The sequence below is a fragment of the Equus asinus genome, chromosome 13, assembly GCF_041296235.1.
Source record: "Equus asinus isolate D_3611 breed Donkey chromosome 13, EquAss-T2T_v2, whole genome shotgun sequence".
In the NCBI taxonomy this organism is placed as follows: Eukaryota; Metazoa; Chordata; class Mammalia; order Perissodactyla; family Equidae; genus Equus; species Equus asinus.
Window position 1 is genome coordinate 7,384,390 of NC_091802.1, and position 18,813 is coordinate 7,403,202.

An 18,813-nucleotide genomic window follows, 5' to 3' on the forward strand; every position below is an offset into this window, starting at 1 on the left:
GCTTAACAACGGGGATATGTTTTGAGAAACATGTCGTTAGGCGATTTCGTCATTGTGCAAACATCATTGAGTGTACTTACACAAACCTAGATGGTATAGCCTACTACACACCTAGGCTATATGGCACTAATCTCATGGACTGCTGTTGCACATGCCGTCCATAGCTGACTGAAATGTAGTTATGCTGCACATGACTGCATATATTTATACACACATATACATGCATATGTGTATATATGTATGTCTTTCATTAGTGTACTGATACACTACCTTCACAATTGGGAAAACAGTAACTGTAGGCATAATAAATCTTTTTAAATGATAGAACACAGTCTTGTTCCCGCTGTTAGATACAGGTTTTGAAGCAACCAGACATAATATCTAAGAACATTTTCTGTCTCTGGGACATTGCATGGCGTTGGGTTCTAATCTCTGTGTTAAGACCAGAGCCTCTGCAGAGGCTGGCGTTCTGCTAAGCCAAAGGTTCCTCTGCCATCTCTATGTCTCATTCTGTTTTCCTCTCGCAGCTGACACTGTGCTAGACTTGCTTAATTTTCACCTCTCCTTCTAATCTAGTTTTCAGTCTTGAAGCCAGTACAGATGGCTACCATGTGCAAAGAAAGCCTTAAGCAGAGGCGCCATTTGGTGGAGAGAGCCTCTGGCTTCAGAGCCAGGCATCTGCCTAGCCAGCACCATTTGTGTTCCTCTGGCTGCACACTCCTCGGGGGATCACGTGGTGAACTTGGTTCTGGGAGCCCGGAACCAGAATTCTGGTTCTAAATCTCCTGGCTGACCTTGCACAAATTTCTTAGCGTCCCTGGCCCTCAGTGTTCTCATCTCTAGGGCTGGCTGTGCAATCTCCCAGAGTTAGTATAAAAGTAAAAACATCATAACTGATGCGATTCTTTTTTTCCTTTTTGGTGGGGAGGGTTTAATGCACCATAAAAACATAAGGTGTTAGAATTCAGCAGACGGCTCCACGAGCTGTCTGATCCCCAAACTTGGCTCCGCTGGAGAGAGCACTTCCCCCTGGTTTTAGTTTCAGACAGAAGAGTATTTTCAATTATAAAGGTGTAGGATTTGGGCTCTCGGATGAGCCTGAAAAGCAGCCACGAGCCTTTGCTAATCCTTATAGCCCCAGGTAACCTCACAAAGGTCCCAGCCAAGACCTGGCCAGGCTCTCTTCGGGAACACATGAAGACCTGAGCTGGACAACCACCACCCTCCTCCAGAGAACGAAAATGACAATAATGCCTTACCCAGAAAATGTTTTGAAAAGGAGAGAAAAAGTGATAATATGTGTATAAATCACTTTATAGAACACAGTGTAAATTCTATAATGATAATAATCATTTTCATCATTCTTAAACACAACCTGGGGTAAAAAGAAATGAGAATAGCCAATAGCAGCAAATCTTAAGAGACAATCACAAGAGGCTGGCTGTTGCTAACTTAGAAACAACATATTTTATAATAATATTTAAATTATTTAAAAATATCGTAAATCAACATACTATAGCATATTAATATAATAATTAATATTAATCTGTGGATAAAATGCTACCATTTATAGAGTTCATAAGCATATTCCTGCACTACGTCAAACACTTTTTATCTACTTTTTCACTGAAGCCCCACAGAATTTCCACGGGGGAGGCACTTTTGTGCCCACATTTACGAATGGAGAAGTGGAGGTTCGAGAGCTGGCAGGACGCGCTCAAGTTCCTACAAGCAGGAAGGGTGGAGCCAAGATTTGAACACAGGTCAGATGACTACAGGGCTTATGCACAATGGACACATTCAAATTTTCCAACATAAATTAATATTAGGGGTTGTCAGTTTTCAGTCTCTGCTGAGGAGCAGTTTTCTTGGTTGTAGTCTGAATGTGAGCACGCTCTAGGATCGGCAGAAATTCAATAAGAACTTAAATCTCCCAGGTGTTCAGCCAGCTCCCAATTTAGTGGTCCCTCAGATAAGATATCTTTCTCCCCCGTTACACCATGACTTTAAATAAGCAAACATCGCTCACTGCTAATTAATTTATTACCAAAGTTTTTCTTGTTTATCTTAGAAGATATAGGAGACACCGAAGAGATAATCAAAATATAGAATACATAAATATAAGAAAGAATATAAGAAAAATTAAAATTTACTCATAGTCTCACACCCAGAGCCAATCACTTTGGGACTGGGTCTTTCCAGGCTTTTTTCTGTGCTGTAACATTTTTGGTAGGTTTGTGGTGTATTTTGACGCCTAACTTGTTGAATTTAAAATATGTCAACTTTAAAAGTATTTTCTTTTTGTTAACTGCCTTATGGTCAAGAAATGAGCCTGATATTTAGAATTTATTGACATTTCTGTGTGTATGTGTGTTTGGGGAGGGCACTAAATTGAAAATTGTCTTCTAATATTTTATGTCATGTAAGACATTTAAAACAGATAATCAATTTAACTTCTGTATTCATATCCTACAAATCCTAGTTTGAATTTTTGTCTACTTGATTAGACTTACAGATATGTGTTATTTTCCCCTACTGTTGTCAATTTCTCCTTGTACTTTAGACATATTTTTAAATTACATAGATACCAATACATTCTTATTTTAAAAGATTCAGATGGGGGGCCGGCTCTGTGGGCGAGTGGTTAAGTTCGCGTGCTCCGCTGTGGCGACCCAGGGTTCGGATCCTGGGCACGGACATGGCACCACTTGTCAGGCCACGTTGAGGCGGCGTCCCACATCCCACAACTAGAAGGACCTGCAACTAAGATATACAACTGTGTACGGGGGGTGGGGGTTTGGAAGATAAAGCAGAGGAAAAAAAAGAAAAAGATTGGCAACAGTTGATAGCCCAGGTGCCAATCCTTAAAAAAAAAAAAAGGAAGATTGGCAACAGTTCTTAGCCCAGGTGCCAATCTAAAAAAAAGATTCAGATGGTAAAGAGAAGATAAGGTCATGCCCTCCTCCCACCCCTGGATGTGACTGTGAACACTTTGACTTATATTCTTGAAGGTTTTTTTCTGTGTATTTATGTCTAAATAATTTTTTTAAACTTTTTTTTCTGTGTATTTATGTCTAAATAATTTTTTTAAACTTAAATGCAAACATGTTGCCTGATTGTTTCATAATATGCTTTTCAAAAAATTAATTATACGTCTTGGAGATCTTTCCATGTCAGTTCATATAGAAATTTATCATTTCTTCTTTGCTTTGCATTGTAATATATTTCATAGTATGAGTGTATCATAATTTAATTAACTATGCCCCAGTGATGGATGTTTTTGTCATTTCCATCTCTTTTTTGCATTATAAAGTACGATGCAATGAAAATCCCTGTACGTACAAGTACTTCTTTAGATTAGATGCCTTGAAATTTCTTGGTTGATGGTGAGGCTCAAAATTCACTAGAGACTGTCAAATCATCCCTTTACAGATGTGCTCACCAACAGGCTATATGAGCCTATTTCTCCACACTTGTCCAATACTTGATGCTATCAGTATTTCAAATTTTTGCTAATCTGATGTTTGAAAAAAATATCTTGCTCTTTCAATTTGCATTTTCTTGAATGTTAGTGAGTTGAGCATATTTTATGTACTTATTGACTATTTTTCCCCCCTTAAATTCTCTTCCCACTAGTTTATGTGCTTTTAGTCTTGTTTCTAGAAGTCCTTTTAATAACTTTGTCGGGCATACACATTTCAAGTATTTTCTTTCAATCTACTGTTTGACTTTTAAATTTCTTTCGGTGACTTTTTTTTCCATGTAGCATTTTAAACTTTTTAAGTGGCCAAATATGTCAATTTTTATTTCTACTCTGACCTTAGTGACATGCTTGGAAAGGTTTGTTCCATGCCAAGATTATAAAATTGCTCCCCTCTGTTTTCTTCTAATATTTTAAAGATTTCCTTAGTTCTTTAATCCACATCGAATTTATTTTAAGATATATTATAAAATAGCTGAATTCATTTATTTCCAAATGGATCATCAATTTTCCCAACAAACTGTCGTTACATATTTTATTGCTGACTGGAACAGCCACCATTATTAGTAGAGATTAATAATTAATAATTAACTAGAAATTAAAGTCATACATATACATATAAATGTAGGCGTGTGTATACATATACACACACAATTCTGACCCACTGATAATAGTTGTCTGTTTTACTCAATACTAATTATTAGATATTTATTTTATTTTTTCAGCTTTATTGAGATATAATTGACAAATAAAATCATAATATAGTTAAAGTGTACAACGTGATGATCTGATATGTGTATACATTGTGAAAGGATTCCCCCACTGAGTTAATTAACACACCCGTCACCTCACATATTTACCTTTTTTTTTGGCAAGAACGTTTAAGTCCTCTCTTAGCACATTTCAATTATACAACACAGTGCTATCACCTATCGTCTCCATGTTATACATTAGATCCTCAGACCTCACTCATCTTACAGCTGGAAGTGTGTATCCTTTTACCAAGCTCTCCCTATTTCCCCACCCTCCCGCCCCTGGCAACCACACTTCTACTCTCTGTTGCTAGACAGTTCTTGTTCAGAGATGATTACTGTCTTAGAGCAAGTCTACTTTTGTTGTTATTCGTTTTCAAAATTTTCTTGAATTTTTTTTTCTCAAACTGAGATTTAAATAGTCAAGTTTCATTAAAAATCCTGGGATTTGGGGGAGATGGCATATATAATTTATAGGTTAATTAGTACTAGAAACAAGTAGCTTAATAAATCACTATTTCGGAAAGCAAGGCCAATAATGACATTTGGGTACATGCCTGGAGCTCTAGCCCAGAGTGAGCTATAGTAAACCCACTGGTCCAGGTGTGTGGTATATGGTGGGGGGAGAGGCTGGGAGGAGGGAGGTTTAGTCTGTAACAGAGCTGGTCATCACGGCACGGTAACAACTGGGATCAAATCTGGCCTCTGCCATTTGCTGGTTATGTTACTCTCACCAAGTTGTTTAATATCTTTGAGGCTCAGCTTCTTCATCCATAAAAGGGGGATAATCATATCTGTCTCATAGCATTTTTGTAAAAATTAAATGAGATAATAAAAGTGCCACCAATCATAGGTTCTCCATAACCCCTAATCCTCTTCTCTTCTCCTTTGACGAAGCACCAGTCATATGTGGTAACAGGTGGTCCTCAAATAACAGATTACATAGAAGTTTCCAAAGGTATCAGGTAATTGTGGCTCCTTTTCCTTTGAATTCTTGACTGAAAAGGTGTGAAAAGCTCATTGAATATCAGTCAGTTAGTTCTATAACAGGGCCAAGCATTCATTGCCATGTGAAAATAGGACTAGGGTTAAGCCTAGTATATTGCAAGTGCTCCAAAAATACCAGCTACCGGAGTGGATCACAAAGATTCATCTCCATTATTCCCATCCTTGGATATTTACTCTAAAAAGTGAGTATCCTATAAAACAACCCAGAGTAAGAAAAAGGCTGTGTGCATACAGATTTTCACAGTCGTGTTACTTATAATATAAAAATTATAACTGGCTTAATTTTCCAATATGAGTGGGGAAGGTTTAGTAAATTATTACATACTCACTTGGTGGAATATGATACAGCCCTCAAAACAAGAATTATGTTGCTATGTAGCAGCTTGAAAAACAACTTAGGACATTACACTTCCTGATAAAAAGGCTGGGTATAACGTACACATATGCTGTGACTGAAACTTTGTAAAATTCTTTACACATCTGGACAAGGACAGGAAGAGACACAAAATAGTGAAGACATTTAAGTATTGAGGAGATTATTGCACAATTAATGTGGAAAAGCATTTTCTGGATTTAGCCTGTTTTGGAACCTTATTGCCCCATCTGGAGCTTGAGCATCAAAAAGTCCCATGTGGAACTTTACCTCAGACCGAGAAACCAGCCCAACCAGTCCTGAGGAGAACAAAGGGGAGCGACTTCCTGAAGGGACAGAGTTTCTGGAAATAGGAAAGGCAGAACAGTTTATGGGGTATTTTCCTGTCATTTCACCTTATCTATGCAATGGGGACATTTCCTGGGGCTATTTGACTATATTTTATGAGAAAGAATGGATGACTTTGTACCACTTAAGAGGCTGAGAGAAAAGAGATGCCGATTGAGGGCGTTTGTTCAAACTGGGGTGCCAGACAAGAGGTGCTAGGCAAGACATACTAAGTATTTCAGAGATTGTGTATTCACTCAGCATTGCTACACATGCCTAGTGATGGGTAAATTCCTACACATGAGGGAACCCAGTAAATACATTTCACGATACTACAATGGCTTAATGCGCTGTCTCTACTGCTAGAATTCTACTGCTCCTCTGACGACCTAAGGCGGCCGAATACAGCAAGTGTCAACTGGAGTGACTGAAACGTGAGAGGAGTAGCCGAATAGTGTCTATAGGGAAATGGGAGAATTCACCCTCCCTGAAACTAACAGGAGAAAAGAAACAAAGAAATTATTCCTCCTTCAGTGGCTCCAGAGGACACTTTGCTGTGCTCCATGAGAATAAAAGCCAGGAACCAGCCTTATTTATTCTAAATTTCTGGGAATAAATGATGCATTTTATTGTAACAAAATCTGGAGAACTTCGTATTCTATCTAAGAATGATGATCCAAGATTAGCTAAGTAAAGCGTGATTTACCAGTGATTCTGGACGATATCAGAAGAGAAGTTAGTGCAAATTGCTGGCAAAAAACCCCAACACTACCGCTTAATAACATTGGAAATCCAAGTACCAAAATCGTAAGGCTGCGAAACTATTATTTGGCTAATGGTTGTTGTTGTTTTTAAATCTTATTTATGTTCATCAAAACCTTTTAATTACTCCACGCTTCTCTCCTGTGCAATTGACATGCCACCAGGTCAAGTAATTCCTTCCCACAGGGGGACTAGAGACTTCTTTCTGTAAAAGAAACCCTCAATAACTCTAGGAACGTCTTTCTTTCACAAACGGCAGAATCATTTTATCAGTAATGGAAGCAAAGGTCTAGGGAGCTGAGCTGACTTTCCCAAGGTCATGGACTCAGAGAGCGGGTGATGGGCTCCCACCGTCGCTCAGCCCGTGGGAGCGCGGGAATGAGCCTGGGAAGGCAGACACCTGTGAAACGCACCTGCTGGCTCCTCCTGCCCGATCTGGGCAGAGCTGCAAAATAGCTGGTTACCATCTGCTAGATGACCGGTGAGTTCTTGCTAAAAAGATGGAAATAAAGGAGCTGAAAGGTCAAGCGATGCTCCAGCATCTCCTATTCAGTTTTGGCTTTTTTGAAGTATGTAAAATTCTAACCTTGGGGTTGAGCACTTCTGCTTCTGCCAGGGACTCTGCTATTCTCTAACTTAATCCAATTAGATTAGAATCCATTCAATTTGGTTCAATCTAATTTGATAAAATCTTACTGACTGTGTCTGTCATATTGTAGTAGATAAAAGATGAATGCTACTCTTTCTGGTCTTAAAAAGCTTTTTTTATAAAGGACCTCAGGTACACAAAATTGGATTAACCTAATCCTTAGTCCATGTTGCACTGTCACACTGTCATCATTGACCCACGAATGAACATTGTTTAATTAATTTGCTTAATAATAAACATGCATGCAACCACTGCCTTACTTAAGAACATTACCAATAACCTTTTTCTGACTTCGGGCTACCCCATCTCCTCATCTTGCCTCTCCCACTCCAGAGGTAACCAGTTGTCTGAATTTTGCATTCAAATTCATCTTTTTTCTAGTCTTAACACGCACATGCCTAAAAGTATATTAAAACACATATTATTTACTTTTATTGCTTTTGAAATTCTTTGAGGGAAGAATAAAATGCATTTACAATGCATATTTCATGGTGCCTTCTCTATGCCAATCACTGTTCTAGGTGCCAGAGAATAAAGCAGCGGAAACAAACAAAACAAACAAAACTTCCAGCCCTCATGGGCAAATAAACAAAGAAGCAAGTAACACGTTTATATGCGGGGCAGTGATAAGAGCTATGGATGAAAATAAGGCAGAGAGGATCTGGGGGCTGGAGGGGAGGTGGGGGCTCTTGTATAGTAAATAAGAGGTGAGGGAAGGCCATTTGGTACGTGAATAAGTCCAATGCAGTCGGACATGAGGCCAGATCAGTTGTCTAAAGCAGCTGGCCCAAGCCAGACCCTGAATGTCCCTTGGTTTTTAAAAAAGATTTTTAATTCCCATTTAGGAATTAAAATACCCTCATCTTTTCAGGTCCAGCTAACTGTGTTCTCACGTGGACTTCTGAAGGCACAGTTTGCCGGAAGCATGCACAGAATAGAGTATTAGAAGGTGAGTTCTAATATTCCACATGAGGACATGGAATGTGTCTTTTCTGCTCCCCAGTTGTGTCCCCAGCTCCTGGCAGTCTCCATTACAAGGGAAACACGGAGAGATATTTGCCGAATGAGTGAATTAATAAATAGATAACTCTCATCCAGCATTTTCCAGGTTGCCTGCCAACTCTTGCGGACAGGGATTATAACCCTACGATGGATATCCTGGGGTGGGGCATTGGTGCCTGGCACCAATAAAGAACAGAGGTTTGAGGAGTGAAAGAGTGAGCCAACACGCAAATAAGCACGCAGGAAAGAAAATCAGGGGAGTTCTCACCTGGGTGGGTGGGGAGGGCTTGCCAGCAGCCCGCACATAGAGATTAACCCCATTAAATAAACCACTGTGGAAACTGTGAGCTTCTCTGTTCAGAGCAGAATTTTCCACAACGTGTTTGTCCACTTAAACCTGCCCTATGGGATGCTATGTGAATAAAGGTGAAACACGTTTGGGAATCACTGCCTTTTAGAAGTTCACAAATACATTAGAAATACTAAAGTCTTTGAGAAATTCTGTAGTTAAAAAATCTAATTTAGGGACGGCCCAGCGGCATAGTGGTTAAGTTTATGTGCTCTGCTTTGGCAGCCCAGGGTTCGCTGATTTGGATCCTGGACGCGGACCTACGCCCAGCTTGTCAAGCCATGCTGAGGCAGGCGTCCCACATATAAAGTAGAGGAAAGTGGGCACAGATGTTAGCTCAGGGCCAATCTTCCTCAGCAAAAAGAGGAGGATTGGCAGCGGATGATAGTTCAGGGCTAATCTTCCTCAAAAAAAAAAGAAAAAGAAAAAATCCAATTTAATTTTTCAGTATCCTCTGCCTCCCTCTTTTTTAAATTTCCTGCTGCACAAGTGTTAACATCCTGTGGAATTAGTCTTCTGTGGACCACGATAGGGAAATCACTGGGATTATGGCTAGAACAAAGTCTGCAGGACAGAGGTGTTGTGGAGTTGTGGAAGTTGGGAATGCCATAATGGAAGGTGCTGTCATAGGCAGAATAATGGCCCTCCCAAAGATGTCCACATCCCCATCCCTGGGACCCATGAATATGTTACCTTCATGGTCCTATGGACTGAATTTTGTCCCCCACTAAATTCTCATGTTGCAACCCTAAGCCCCACTGTGATGCTATTTGGAGATCAGGCCTTAGGGAAATCATCAGGTTTAGAGGAGGTCGTGAGGGTGGGGCCCTCATGATGGGATTAGTGTCCTTATGAGAGAAACACCAGAGACTGCTCTCTGTCTCTCCTCTCTTTTTCTTTCTGGTTCTCTCTCTCTCTCTGCCATGTGAGGACACAGCAAGAAGGCAGCCATCTGCAAGCCAGGAAGAGAGCTCCCAAGAGAACCTAACCATTTGGGCACCCTGCTCTCAGCCTCCCAGCCTCCAAACTGTGAGAAAATCAATTTCTGTTGTTTTGTCGCCCAGTCTATGATATGTTGCTGTAGCAGCCCACGCTGACTGAGACAAAAGGCATAAGGGAATCAAGGCTGCAGAGGGAATTTATGTTGCTAATCAGCTGACCTTAAAACAGGGAGATTATCCTGGATGAGACCAGTGGAATCACAAGATTCTTTAAATATGGAAGACAGAAGCAGAAGAGCGGAAGTCAGAGAGAGATCTGAAGATGTTACACTGCTGTCGCTGATGATGTTGGAAGGGGCAACAAGCCAAGGGATGCAGGTACCTCTAGAATCTAGAAAGGACAAGGAAACAGATTCTCATTTGGAGCCTCCAAAAGGAACGAAGCCCTGCCAACACCTTGATTTTAGCCCAGTGAGACCCTTTCAGACTTCTGACTTCTGTAACTCTTAGAGAATAAATTTGTGCTGTTTAAGTTTGTGGTCATTTGCTACAGCAGCAACAAGAGACTAATGCTGCTGCTGAGAAGGGAATTAGCAGCTGTCAGCAAAGGAAGGAAGAAGTTCAGCTATGAAGGGTTTGTGCAGAAGCCCAGAGTGACAATTAGCCCTCCACTTCCTCCTATTCTGATTACAGCTAGTAGAACTTCCTGAAAGATTTTAATGAAACGAGTTTTCTCAAACTTTTAAAATATTCTACTGGTCATTTCAGTAGCAAGATGGAATTGGGGAATAGTCAAGATACTTGTGCTCCCGTAGGCTTCACATCCAAAAGCTGTTATTGAAAGTTTGACTGAGCCTATGAAGCAATTGAAATGATCTTCTTAGAATACCGTGTTAATTACGAAGATGGGTGTGAATTATTCAATCATCCATTCAAAAAATATCTATTAAGCATGTACTCTATGTCCAGTTCCCTGAGAATACAACAGTTCAAAACGTCATGGTAATGCTTTTATGAAACCCACAGTCTTCAAAACTTTACAAAAATACTCAGGGCCATTCACTTGGAAAAATATCAAATCTTAGGGCTGAAAGCAACTTTAGAGATGAATCAGTCAAACTCTTCTATTTTGTAGATGACAAAAATGAGATCTAAAGAGGTCAATTAAATTAGCTAAATATATATATAATTTGTTTTATAGCCTAGGACAAATCATTTAGCCTAGAAGAGTACCTTTCCCGTAACACGTAATGAGGCACTCTTCTAGGTTAAATGATTTGTCCTAGGTTATAAAACTAACTCACAGTGATGGGAGGGCCAGAGCCTGGGCTTCTCTTGAGATCACAGTGGAAATTTCTTCAATAGTGTCACATCCAACTCTTAGTTCAATCTCCTCGATTCATAGCAGAGAAAATCCAGTCCCACAGATGTTAAGGATCTAGCTTAAAGCAGAAATCAGTAGTCCTTTAGGGGATCTGAAGGATGGAGGACAGAGAAGGCACAGAGAGGACAACCTTCGGAGCCCTTAGATGTCCCTTGCTTTCTCTGGAAGGACAAACAGTAATCGCAGACTCTGGAGGCCTGTCCCTGGATGTTGCTGGAAGTAGAAGAATGTGGTGTTGGCTGGCTCTACCCTAGAGGAACCAGAGTTCATGCTCATGGCACCCCATCCCCTCATTCTGAGTCTCCTACTTTTATGCCTAAGATGCAAATTGTGCATTTTGAGGAGTCTTTGGGCACCCAGAATCTCAAGAGTTTGGTGGGATATTGGATGGCACAGCAGAGAGTGTAGATCAAAGACTGCTCAGATTGTAGGTAGGGTTGCCAGACAATATATAGAATGCCTAGTTCAATTTAGATTTCAGATAAAATTGTGTCCCCAATATGACAATATGCAAAAAATTAATCCTTGTTTATCTGAAGTTCAGATTTCACTGGGCATTCTGTATATTTATCTGCTGAATTTGACAACCCTAAATTTGTGGGGGATGAAGGCAAAGTCATGGCAGATTCCAGAGTCTGCCTTTGCACAGGCTGTTTGAGTAAGAAGAGGAGAAAAAGAGAAAGAAACGAAAGAAACATAACAGTTCCTGAGAAGCAAAATCCATTAATGGACCCCTCTCTCTCTCTTTTTGATCCTTTGTGCATGTGTGTATACATACATATATACGAACCTTCACGTTTTGTTGACACAAGGATTATGTTATTGAGGAAAATTGTTGACAGTGATACTGATTACAGATATTGACAAAAGAACAGTGAGAAGATTAAAAACGGTAAAAATGTGGTTAGTTTAAAAGTAATGCTCATTATCGCATTTATGTAAACTGCCTACCATTTATGCCCAAGTCCCACACAGGCCAATCACAATTTTGCTTGTTCCCAATCTTTACGCATTTTCAGAGAAGCATAAAATGTTCCTAAAGAGTCTGAGAGATCACCTAGTCCAACCTTGACATTTACAGATTAAGTAACCAGGACTCAGAAAGGAAGTGACCAACGCCGGATCCAGCTGCCTAATAATATTCATAATGGAACAACATTTTTTTGAGGGCTTACTAAGTGCCAGGCATTTTTCTAAGTGCTCTACTTATGTAATCACATTTAATCCTCACAACAACCCTATGATCATCCTCATTACTCAAACGAGGCAAAATGAGGCAGAGAGAATTGTGTAGTTTACCTAAGGTTCAAGGTTATACGGCTAGTAAGAAGAGGTGCCTCCTAAAAACCCAGCTAGTTTGGCGCTGGACCCTACACACTCAACCATGAAACCCTGCAGCCTCCCAAATAAGATGAATTTATATCACTAAACATGTCCCTACCTGCAAACTTTCACAGATCACTGCTCCCGTAGCACGATTTTGTGCTTAATAACAAGGTCACCTAAACACAGATTATACCAAGCCGATTGGACGCTGTTGCCATACATGTCAATTTCAGAGTGGAAGGCATCATCTGGCCGCTTATAAACAAGCCCTATAACGGGGAGTCTTGCTATGATCAGAGGGCAATTTAGTTTCATTTATTTTTTGAAATGTTTTTAATGAAATATGGAACACAAGTTCTACCATCAAAGCAAACAGCAGAGAAATGGAAAGAGTTATATGAGTTCACACTTTGAGTAACTCATGAAAGAAAAGAAGGAAAAGAAAACAGAGAGAGAGAGAGAAATCAAAACAGAGAAGAGGCCTTCCTTATCCATCGTCAGCCACAAAATAAACCAAGTTCCTTAGGAAGAGCCCGGCCCTCTAGTTAGCATGCTGCCACCACACTGCTGTGTTGGTGCAGCTATGGCTGTAATTATCTCCGGGAAGAATAATTACCATCCTCAACATGACATTTATGTAGTTTTACATTCTGCTTGTTTTTCTTCTCTATCTTTCAGGAGATGACCAATCCCTTGCATCTCAGGTGACCAAACCACTTTGTCTATTTCCAGACCCCAGCTTCCCCATTTATCCAAGGTGAAGGATTAAGCATGCCTGTCTGCTTTGAGATTGTGTTTTCCTGAGGTTTCCCTTTCCATGACACAAAAACTTATCCAAACTTAGAAAAAAAAAAAAAAGGCGAAGTGGCGATTGGAATTCTCCGAAGCTGCAGGGTCTACCTGGGGGACGCCAGGACTCCACCAACCACTAAGACAGGAATTAGGAGCAGCGCAAACTGTCTTCCCTCTCCTCTGCATGTTGGCTGAAGGAAGGATTCCTTTGATAAGTCTGTTTTGCAATTCTACTATCAAGCACCTCAGCAAATCCTTTGAGAGACAAACCAGCCCCTCCTCTGCCTCCCACACAAAACTGACAAGGGTGCACTTGAAATGAACACAGCTTCTTGCAAAACAGATCTGCATCCTCTCTGCTTCAGAAAGGTGGCAGTGTTGCCTTGCAGTTTTCACCAAATTACAAAGCAGTGGCAATGTCTCTAGCGGATTAACAGACCAACCACCTCACCTCACCATGGAAAGGAGAGGAAGGACTTTAAGCCACTGCTGAACCCAGGGCCTGGCAGACTCCCCTCCCCAGAGCTTCAGGGCACTGAATCTTGTGGCCACCTAAGCTGTCGACGTTTCATCTCATTTCAACAGAACAGAGCCTAAGAAAATCTCCAACTGACCCCACAGACATCTAAAAGCCAGGAGAATCGAAGGAAGTCACAGACGATCCTTACTTTCCAGCATCCACTCTTCTCATGTTGGAAACATCCTTCCCAAGTGAAACACTGAGTGGTCCCATTTAGAAGGGCCAAGGAAAACTTAGCAAACAGTGCCAGCATCCTTCTAACACCTGTCACGTGGAATGTTAATCCATCTTCTAAGTAGGAGTTCTGCCATTTATTGAGCAGTTTGTTACTACTTTTATAAAACCAGTATTATACACAGAACTATTGACGAAGAACTGAAGAAGACGAGTGTCTCCCTGTCTGCGTGTGGACACCCACACGTCACCACCTTCCTCGGGCGCCTACACCAACCCTTGGTGAGGAGCAGTAAGAATTCCCGTCTCTCCCTTCCACTCACCTTCACTCAGCGTCCTTTGAGAAGTTTCTCTATGCGCTACTGACGTAGAAATTTGGGGGAAAATTCTCCATTTATAAATATCAGATGGTTTGGGAAAAAATATTTGTGGCACTGGCCTTTTTTTGTTCTACAGTGATGTCATTTTAAATACTTGGTGTGCTCCAAATTTGCTATTTTTACTTCCCCCAAGTGACTTTTTTGGGAAATACATTTGTTTGGATTAGCTACATTTTAAGTGACCCCTGCATCTAATACACAGCCTCAGGTTCATCTTCTCAGCAGTTATAACTGATATTAGGCAGCTCTCAAACTTGAAATCCCTTATTTGTTCATTTCCCAAGTTGTTCCTTTCGGAGGTACCCCTCCAAAAATTCTATTCACAGGTACAGAGAAAAAGATAAAATGAAAAGATTGGGCTTTTCGCAAACAAAAACCACACTCAACAACTCAAAAGTACTTAAAATGGAAGACATTAAAGGCCCCCAAAGTCAAAGAAAATTTTTCACTTCCAAAATGTGCTTTTGGGGAACGACACTAAAGTAGCCACGGCAGGCTTTGAAACATTTATTGTAAAGCCAGTCTAGAGCTGAGAAGTGCAGAAGAGGAAAGTTGAAGAAGGAATGCTAAATGCCTTAGCCCTACCTGATCTGAACTTGCTCCTAATCAGCAAAGAGTGCTCAGACCCCAGGAGTGTCATGTTGAGTCTCAGCGAGCCGCTGGTCCCTTTGCCAGACGCCCCCTGTTTTCCACCAGGAACAGGCTCCCAGGAGCCCAGCTGACCGCAGCTAACAACCCAGAATTCATCCAACTCTCCGTGAGCTCCCCTGGGTAGGAGTACAGTGGCAGCCAGTGACCGAAACCAGTGTCCCCAGAAAACTGGCGGCTCCCCCCTCGCTGTGCGGGGCTAATTAACTCTTAGCCAGCAGGACCCTCCTCCTCCTCTGAGTTTGGCCAGGAGCAGCGGCATCCCAGGCGTTCTTGGCTGATGTCATCGGCTGCCAGCGATTGCGGAGTATCACCACCACGCCTTTATGAAGGTCCCAAGTTTGCTATCTGATACTTTTTTACTACTGACAGGAGCTCAGCCAATCAGGAGCGGCGAGCGGGGACCGGGGACTTGCAGCCGCCAGAGGAGTCTGGGGAGCGGGGTCTTAACTCTTTGCGGCGGGCTGAGCGGACGCGGAGCGCGGGGGGCGGGAGGCAGGGCCGGGGTCGGGCACGGAGGACGCGAAGGGCGGCTGCAGAGCGCGGGGCGTGCGCTGGGGCGCGGGCGGCGGCGGCGGCGCGGGGAGCTCCCGGCCGGGCCGGGTGGTGGGAGCCGCCGGGGCTTCCCCGGGCGCCGGGCGCTGGCGGGGAGGCGGCGCGGCGGGGATCTCCCGCCCCGGGCGGGCCGGGCGCGCCGCGGCGCTCCGCAGAGGGGCTGGCCCTCGGAGAGAAGCCAGGCTTCCCACGGAGCAGCGTCCCGCATCCCCTCTGCGCTTGCGGGGCTAGGAGCACTGGCAGGGACGAGTACACGTCTCGCACCCCCGGTATCAGACTTGGATGCACGTCCACGGAGAAAATGAAACGCCTTTCATTTTCCGGGGATGTGCTTTTTAAGGGACAAACCCGACTCAGTGCGTGTGCAGATCCACAGTGCTCTCCCTCTGGGGGAAGATGCACGAGTTGGACGCCCGATGGGGGCTCTAACGATGGTGGGAGTCAAGGAGGGAGGGTGTCTGGAGCAGGGGGATGTCAGAGCTGGGGGTGGGCTCGGCTTGGAAAGGCTAAAAGGCTGTTCCTACCAGTGAGTCCCTCAGAGGAAAATCCACTCGGTTCCCAGCACGGAGTTACTGTGCATCTAGAATGTGCCAGGTGTCACATATGAGACAAAGATCCTGCTCTCAAGAAGCTTCCTTCATAGCGGCACAGAAAATAAAAACCCAACTATATACGTACGCAACTTTGGGTTGAATTGATTTGCAACCTTGTGCTCACGTGGGCCCCCAGGTATCCTCTCTTACATACAGCCTGCTTATGTCTCAGGAGGCCTCTAAACCCTTAAAAGGTCAGTCGGTGACAGATGAAGACCTGATATGACAATAGCTCATGGGACAACTTCTAAGATCCTGAATTTGGGCCTCTGCCTGAATCCTCTGATACTGGAGTTCATTCTTTGGATCTGACCAGTTGTTTGTATAACTAAGGTCTTCTGGTATAGGCCATTTAATTCCTCATGTGTCAGAAAGGAGGCAGAGCACTGCCGCCTCTGGTCCCCTCGGAAATAGTGTCCCTACCTCAGAGGCCTGTTTACAGGCTGACAGATGTGCAGGAGCCCCTCAGTGATTATGTAACATTCCCATATAGAGTGTATTACTTTCCTAGTCCCGCTGTAACAAATTACCACAAGTTTAGTGCCTTAAAACAACATAAACTTATTATCGGGCGGTTCTGGAGGTAAGAAGTCAGAAACACGTCTCCCTGGGCTGACATCAGGCTGTTCTCAGGACTCCTTTCCCTTCTGGAGCAGCCGGGGAGAATTGTTTCCTTGCCCCTTCCGGCTTCCAGAGGGCGCCCATGTTTTTCGTTTCGTGGCCAACCCAGCAATCGTGGGCCAAGTTCCTGTCCTGTGATATGGCTCTGCTCTCTCTCCCCCTCTGCCTCCCTCTTCCACTTTGAGGACCCTGGTGATCATATTGGGCCCACCTGGGTAGACCCTAGTGTATGGTCAGCTCTTTATGGACCTTAATCCCTTGGCTGTGTAATGTAACGTATTTACAGATTTCTGGGAAGGGCATGAACACGTGACGAGGGAGTATTATTCTGCCTGTGATGAGGAGCGACCCCTCTTTCTACCAGCCTGTTCTTGTCCCCAGTCGAGCCCCAGGCTCCTCGTCTTCAGTGAAAAGAGGTCAAGTGGAGGGAGACTTGCGAATGGGGATGCACGGGAGTCTGGAAGAACCCTGACAAGCTTTGGGATGCTCATAGCAGGGAGGTACTTTGGGTAAAGCGATTGGTGGGATAAGGAATGTTGCTAAATGATCTGAGTAGAGAAAAATCTATTCTGAGTAACATTAAAAAATAAAAAAAGAACCAAACAGATTTTTATCCTGAGGACTGTGGAGCTGAGAAGAGATACATGGCAACTTGGCAGAGAACTGTTCTTCCAGTGAAAGTTGTGATGAAAACAGCTGAAGCCAGCATCGAATGCAAGGGTCTGCATGACCTAGAAGAGTTGGACAGGAGTAAATTATGTTTCCTCTGCAGGCCCGAGTGTGTGTGCGTGTGTGTGTAGGGGAGCATAGTTTCTTTTCTGAGCGGGTTTGGGAAATGCTGGTGGCCATTGCCCTCCTCAATTTTCCCATCATAGCACGGAGCTGCTGACATCTGCCCTCTGAGATTTATACCCCCGAAGGAGTGGAATATCTATGGATATAAATATGCTCATATGGAAGCTCATCCTTCCCCCTCTGTATGCAAGCATTTTTTTGTGAAAAAAAGCTTTTTTGGTGGAATTTGGAGAGGATGTTCCCCAGGGGAACAGATCTCCCAAGCTGCTATGCTTTGCAAGCGTCAGGCTAATGCAGCGATGGCAGGCCACCAAGCTCGGTCCTGCCATTGAACCACCTCGGCAGCACTCCTCCCGTGCCTTGCTGCCCTGGGCCCTTCTCTCCTGAGCCCGAGAGTGAGCCTGTGATGTGATGCAGAGAGGAGACATGAGCTTCCAGCATCAGGAAGATCTGCATTTGAGTCTAAGCTACCCCTGTGACCCGGACTGAGTTATTCACATTCTGAAATGCTCATCATCTTCATGTAGAGTGGAGTCAGAAATACTTACTTCCCAGAATAGTTGGGAAGTTTAAGTGAAATAATACATTTGGAGTGCCCAGACAAATTCTTCCTGGTGTGGTTTAGGTCCTTCTCTTTACCCTCCCCCATCTCCAACCATTCTGGATGATTCCAAGCAATCTTGGATCCTTCTCCTTTGTTGTGGCTTTCCCTTACTTTGCCATTAATTATCTATGGCTGTGTAACAAATCACCACAAATTTAGCAGCTTATAACAACACACACGTTTGTTATCTCACAGTTTCCGTGGGCCAGGACTCTGGGCACGGCTTAGCTGGTCTTTTGCTCCAGACCTCACAAGGCTGCAATCAACTTGTTGGCTGGGGCTGTGGTCTCTTCAGAGGCTCCGTGTCCTCCTCCAAGCTCATTGGTTGTTGGTCGAATTCGGTTCCTGGCAGCTCTAGAAGTCATCATGGCTTGCTTCTTCAAGGTCAGCAGGAGAAGCTGTCTTTCGGGAAGACTCTTAAGGGGCTTACCTGGTTAGGTCAGACTCACCCAGGATAATCTCTCTTTTGATGAACTGAAAGTCATACTAATTAGGAACCTTAATTATACCTGCAAAACCCCTTTACTTTTGCCATAAATGTAACCTAATCATGGCAGCGCCATCTGTGACATTTCCCAGCCCCCCACAGCCCCCCCCCCCACCCTTTGCTGAAGGGGAAAGGATTACGCAAGGGTGTAACTCATTGAGCATCACTTTAGAATTCTGCCTTCCACAACTGTGGCCCTTGGCCTTCAGCTGAGGTGGCGGTGCTTATGTCTGTAGGCATAAGTCCCAAGCTCAGCTCAGGGCAGTTGGCTTGAACTCTGACCCCTTATG

At 43.2% G+C, this 18,813-nt stretch overlaps 1 protein-coding gene across 4 annotated transcripts in view; it reads right to left on the reverse strand.

Moving 5' to 3' along the window:
* The window catches only part of MYOCD (myocardin), a 94,224-nt gene extending 79,058 nt beyond the window's left edge, over positions 1-15,166 (reverse strand). For 2 of the 4 annotated variants that reach the window (XM_070482316.1, XM_014864175.3), the window contains exon 1: positions 14,806-15,166. In XM_070482316.1, coding sequence (XP_070338417.1) covers positions 14,806-14,860 — 55 coding nt within the window. In that variant the 5' untranslated portion in view covers positions 14,861-15,166. Of the gene's footprint in view, positions 1-14,163; positions 14,189-14,805 lie in introns of those variants that run through there. The other 2 variants (XM_070482317.1, XM_070482318.1) reach the window with 2 other exon arrangements.
* Between the last annotated feature and the right edge of the window lie 3,647 nt (positions 15,167-18,813).